The sequence below is a fragment of the Cryptotermes secundus genome, unplaced genomic scaffold (assembly GCF_002891405.2).
Source record: "Cryptotermes secundus unplaced genomic scaffold, Csec_1.0 scaffold1083, whole genome shotgun sequence".
In the NCBI taxonomy this organism is placed as follows: domain Eukaryota; kingdom Metazoa; phylum Arthropoda; class Insecta; order Blattodea; family Kalotermitidae; genus Cryptotermes; species Cryptotermes secundus.
The window spans coordinates 18,233-23,005 of record NW_019739978.1 but is presented as its reverse complement, the minus strand read 5'-3'; the positions used below and the strand labels follow the sequence as shown (position 1 = coordinate 23,005).

General features: G+C 38.1%; 1 protein-coding gene across 1 annotated transcript in view; it reads left to right on the top strand.

Moving 5' to 3' along the window:
• The window catches only part of LOC111872258 (cyclic AMP-responsive element-binding protein 3-like protein 2), a 40,491-nt gene extending 38,041 nt beyond the window's left edge, over positions 1–2,450 (top strand). The window contains exon 6 of the mRNA XM_023865968.2: positions 1,871–2,450. Within this exon, the coding sequence (XP_023721736.1) occupies positions 1,871–2,205 (335 nt within the window). The 3' untranslated portion in view covers positions 2,206–2,450. The remainder of the gene's footprint in view (positions 1–1,870) is intronic.
• Positions 2,451–4,773: the final 2,323 nt, after the last annotated feature.

Here is a 4,773-nt window from a genome sequence, read left to right as displayed (position 1 = left end):
ACAGGAGTTTGGAGAAAACTGCATAATGAGGACCTTCATAACTTGTACTCTTCTCCAAGTATAATTAGAATGATCAATTCAAGGAGTATGAGGTGGGCAGGTCATGTAGCACGAATGGGGGAGATGAGGTATGTGTGTAGGATATTGGTGGGAAAGCCAGAAGGAAAGAGACCACCGGGAAGACCAAGGCGTACGTGGGTGGACAATATTACAATGGATCTTAGAGAGAGAGGATGGGATGGTATGGATTGGATAGATCTGACTCAGGATAGGGACCAGTGGAGGGCTCTTTTGAACATGGTAATGAAACTTCGGGTTCCATAAAATGCTGGGAAATTCTTGAGTAGCTGCAGAATTTGCAGCTCCTCCAGAAGGGCTGAGCTCCTTTAGTAAGTAAGTGCAGATCTTATGGTGCTGACCAAAGTGATGATAAACACAAGTTGTAGTAAAGTAAAGCTTATGAAAATGATGAAAAATATGATTACATGTAGATACTAAGGGATTCTGACAATGGTGTACAACACTCAGGATCAGTGGGTTTTGGGGCTTTGTCCATCATCTGGTATTATAAAAAACACAAAAGAACACACTGTTTTGGAATCTGAGGATGGAAACACTCATTTTCTGAAATGTTGTGCTCTTTTTTGTTTTTTAGAATACCATTCAATGGACAAAGTCCAAAAACCTAGTAATAGTAATCCTGAGAAATAGATTTTGCTGGCCATACATTGCATTATTGTGATGACATGTGCAAAGTCTAGATGACCAGGTGTTTTATTTCTTCAGTATTAATGAGTTAACACATTAAGAACCGGCGATTTAAATATTTAAACCACCCTGGGGACCGCCGTTATTAAACCTACTATCCTAATACTTGCACTGATCACTTCAAAAATTAATATAAAATCTCATAATTAATTTTTTGAACTAAAATTTTTGGAGAACACTTACCAATGCTCCTAGAAGTGCTTGAGGGTGTGATATTTCTGGAAACATTCCCCTTTGTGAAGTGGCATTACACAGAACTTGCAAATGTATACATACTCCTTTTTTGTGAACTGTGGAAACACAGCATTGCCTAAAAGGATGCTTCCCCTTGTAATGTTCACTCTTCACAATTTTCACGAGGGTATGTTTCCGCATATCACCCGAGAGTCGCCCTGGGGGGTGCACATGAGGCCTGCATGGGGTGGGAGTTGATGGGCCGGGTTGCACTAAGTCTGTCTGATTCTGGTTCTGCCTCCACCATCTGGTCTGTAGCCCAGGCCTTTGCCACATTCACCAGAAATGCTTTGTATTTCAATTTTGAATCGAGGTTTAGATTTTTGTGTGTGTGTGTTTTTTTTTTTCCTTTTTTTACTGTCCCCGCAATGTTATTACTCCCATTATCGTCGGTGCTACTGTAAATTTTTACTGTCTGTGGCCACAGTTCTTTGTTCTGCCCTGTCACTGCCGCTCTCAATCACCATAACTACTCGTCTCACAAGGCAGGTCACCTGGCTCATCGGAGAAAAATTTGTCCTTGTCCATACCCCACCACTAACTATTGGCTGATACATATAGCTCTAAGAGCAGCAAAGCATTTTTTTATAGTGGCTTAAGAAAACAGCGAGATCAAGTTACTGACAAGTAAGCAAACATTCCAGAGTTTTGTTATGCCAATGCGTGCAACTTGGGTGGCGCCAGAGCAAGGTATAGTGTGTTACAAACAAATGTGTCCTAAATTCATGATATCATGCGACCGGTCCTCAATGTGTTAAAATCCCCGTTCTCTGAAGGTGATACTTAAAGATTAATCACAGCTTTATCAGTTGGTATTTAATATTGTTCATCAGGGTGACTTTAAAACATGTAATTTTTTTGTTCATAGGTCATTCAAGAAACTTGCTAGAATTCCCTGAGTCTAGGGTCTCAGAAGATGGGACTTTCAGCAGTTCCAATCAAGATGATGCAGCCATGTTCATATCTGATATGGCTGAACTTCTGCAGTTCAACAATCCCCTGGTGGGTGACTGTGATTATGAGCCACCAACCAAGCGTTCTTATACAGAAGAAAAACCAAAGGATATCATGTCATCACTGCTGTATGCAGGTATAAACTACATTGTACCACCAGCAGATGAAATCTGGCCACCTCCAGCACCTGAAGATGGTCATATCAGCAACACACTTGAGGGCTACTGGGAGAGATATCTTCTTCTTTAATTACATCTTCCCATGAATCATAACTTAATATCTTATTAAAATCAGCAATTGAAACCTCATTTATTTCCCATATATAGCAATAACTTTTTTTATGTTTTTGTTTAAATATATTATGTATTATTAGGTTCTGGGCATCATGATCAGAAAGACTATTTATGATGCGATATACTGTAGACCCCCTCCTTGGTGTCTCCACCTTATCGTGGTGAGGGGGTTTGAGTATGCCAAGGACCCTGAGAGCTATACCAGCGGTAGCGTAGCTACTGGCAGGGCCTCCCTTGCTGGACAGGTCAAAGGGTAGGCATCAGACGAAGAGAGACACCAAAAACTGATGTCGGAAGCAGCGTCATCAGCAGCGACTTGAAGCACAGAGCAAATGATGCTCGAGATGGTTCAAGTTCGTATAGCAACAGGCGTGACCAGAGTGGAAAGCAAATGGAAAAACTACCACATTATCACTTTTCCTGGATAGTCTCTTTCCAAAAACAGAAGATCGCATTAAGTGGAGAAACTGTTTTGAAAGAGACTGTGGACCTGTCGCCTGACAGATTACTGATGATGATGATGATGATACTGTAAAATTTGTAAACTTGTGTGTATTGATAAAAATATTATCAATTGTAGAATAAGAGTTTTTTTGGAATCTAGTAGGGAATTGGATTATACTATACAGTCCATGAGAGGCTAGTAATGGATCTAGCTGCTGTTTGTGGGGAGAATCATTAAGACATTAAGATAGTTGATGTTTATATCACCACATAATATTATATCTTCAGTGTAGGCAAAAATCATATTCAAAAGTCTGTCAAGGTTTTTAAAAAATGCTTAAAGTTACCAGAAGGAGCTCTATAGATAGCAGTGACACATGTTTCATAAGCAGGGAGGTGCAACCTAACTGCACATACTTCTAAGTCCTTTTCTTTACAATATTTTTCCATATTTATATTAGTAGAATAGATAGTTTCATGTACAAAAATATATGCACCCCCATTCTGAAAGGTGCTCCTACAAAAACTAGCCCCAAGTTTGAAACCCATCATCAAAGATCACAGAGATGGTGCTCGGTTAAGCAAACAATGTGAGAGGAATCCAGAAAAGAAGAGATAGATAATTCGTCGAGCTTACTAATATTAAGTCCTCTAATGTTTTGATGGTAGATAAGTAGATCTTCATTACCTGGTTTTAGGGGCAGTGGTTGCTTTATATGTTTCTTATTCTCCTTTAAACTAGGTTCACTATGATTTAATGTGTACACATTTAAGTGTTCCATAAAAAATCGTTTCTAGATGTTGGTATTTTTCTATTGCATTTAGAAATTTGTCGAGTTGGCAGTTGGGCCGGTAAAGGTTTGGTTTTTATGAGAACATAACATTTGTATTTCCTTGCCTAGCCCATTTAAGTGAGAACCCTGCCTTGTATATAATAGTCTATTATTTATCAATTCTTCTGTAATCATATGACTAAAATTTTTTGCTAGTTTACTCAGTTTGCTGTTAAAAAGTTGAATTGAATTGTTTAAGTGAGAAAGATCTGTAGTGTCATATCTAAGAGGAGCACTTATTAATATCACATTGGTGTGCTTTACATTCTCAATGTAATTTACAGTGTTCCTGAATCCTACTCTTAAGTCATTTCTACTAATGTCATTAGATCCACTACTAATTATTAAGAAGTCATTTCCTGTTAGGTTGCCCACTTCTTCCTTCATTATTTCACTTAATGATTCTATGCAAGATCCTGGATTTATCACACCACACACTTCAACATGAGCATCCAGAGAAGTTATCATCTTCGCTACACAACCTCTCACATGACTATCACCAATTATGAATACTTTATGCTTATTACCTTTAAGATATTTTATGTGTATGGTAAGAAGAAAGGCAATAAATTCTGTCATGTTACTGTACATTTTACACAGACTGGTTGTTGCAAAGAAAAAGACACTAAACAAATATAGAAAAGAGCACCACTTATACAACTTGTGCAATACTGTATCTTGACAAACTCCACGCTCTAAATACTTGGAACACATGCAGTACTCAGAAGCTGAGTTGGACTGTAAAGGGATACATGTTTATATTTTTCAGCATTTCTTCTTAATCTGCTGATCCTCCGAGAGAGTGATCACAACAGCAGAAATACTTTCAACAAAATCTATTGCAACTGCAAGGGTGTATTATTTTCCACAAGTTGACCAAAGTCTTCAAGATAACAATGCATCTTTAATGCTAGAGTGAAGCATTTCCATATGTTATTCTTGAGCTTTAAATCTCCATGTTATACAAACCAATACCCTGATCATGTGACAGGAGTACACTGCACACCTCCCCCATGAAATGTGAAATGGTATCAAAAATTATGAGCTCCTGTTTGTATTTCTTAAGCAAATCCAAGCAGTTTTTGATTTCCTAGTATCTCATTTTTACAGAACATTATGTTGGCTGACTGCAGTAACAAATCTCTTATCTTAAAAACTTTGTTACCAACACATGTCCCTTTGAAATTAGTGCCATAAAGTGCACACATACATACACAGATTTCAAATTCCAGGGCAAACATCTGAAG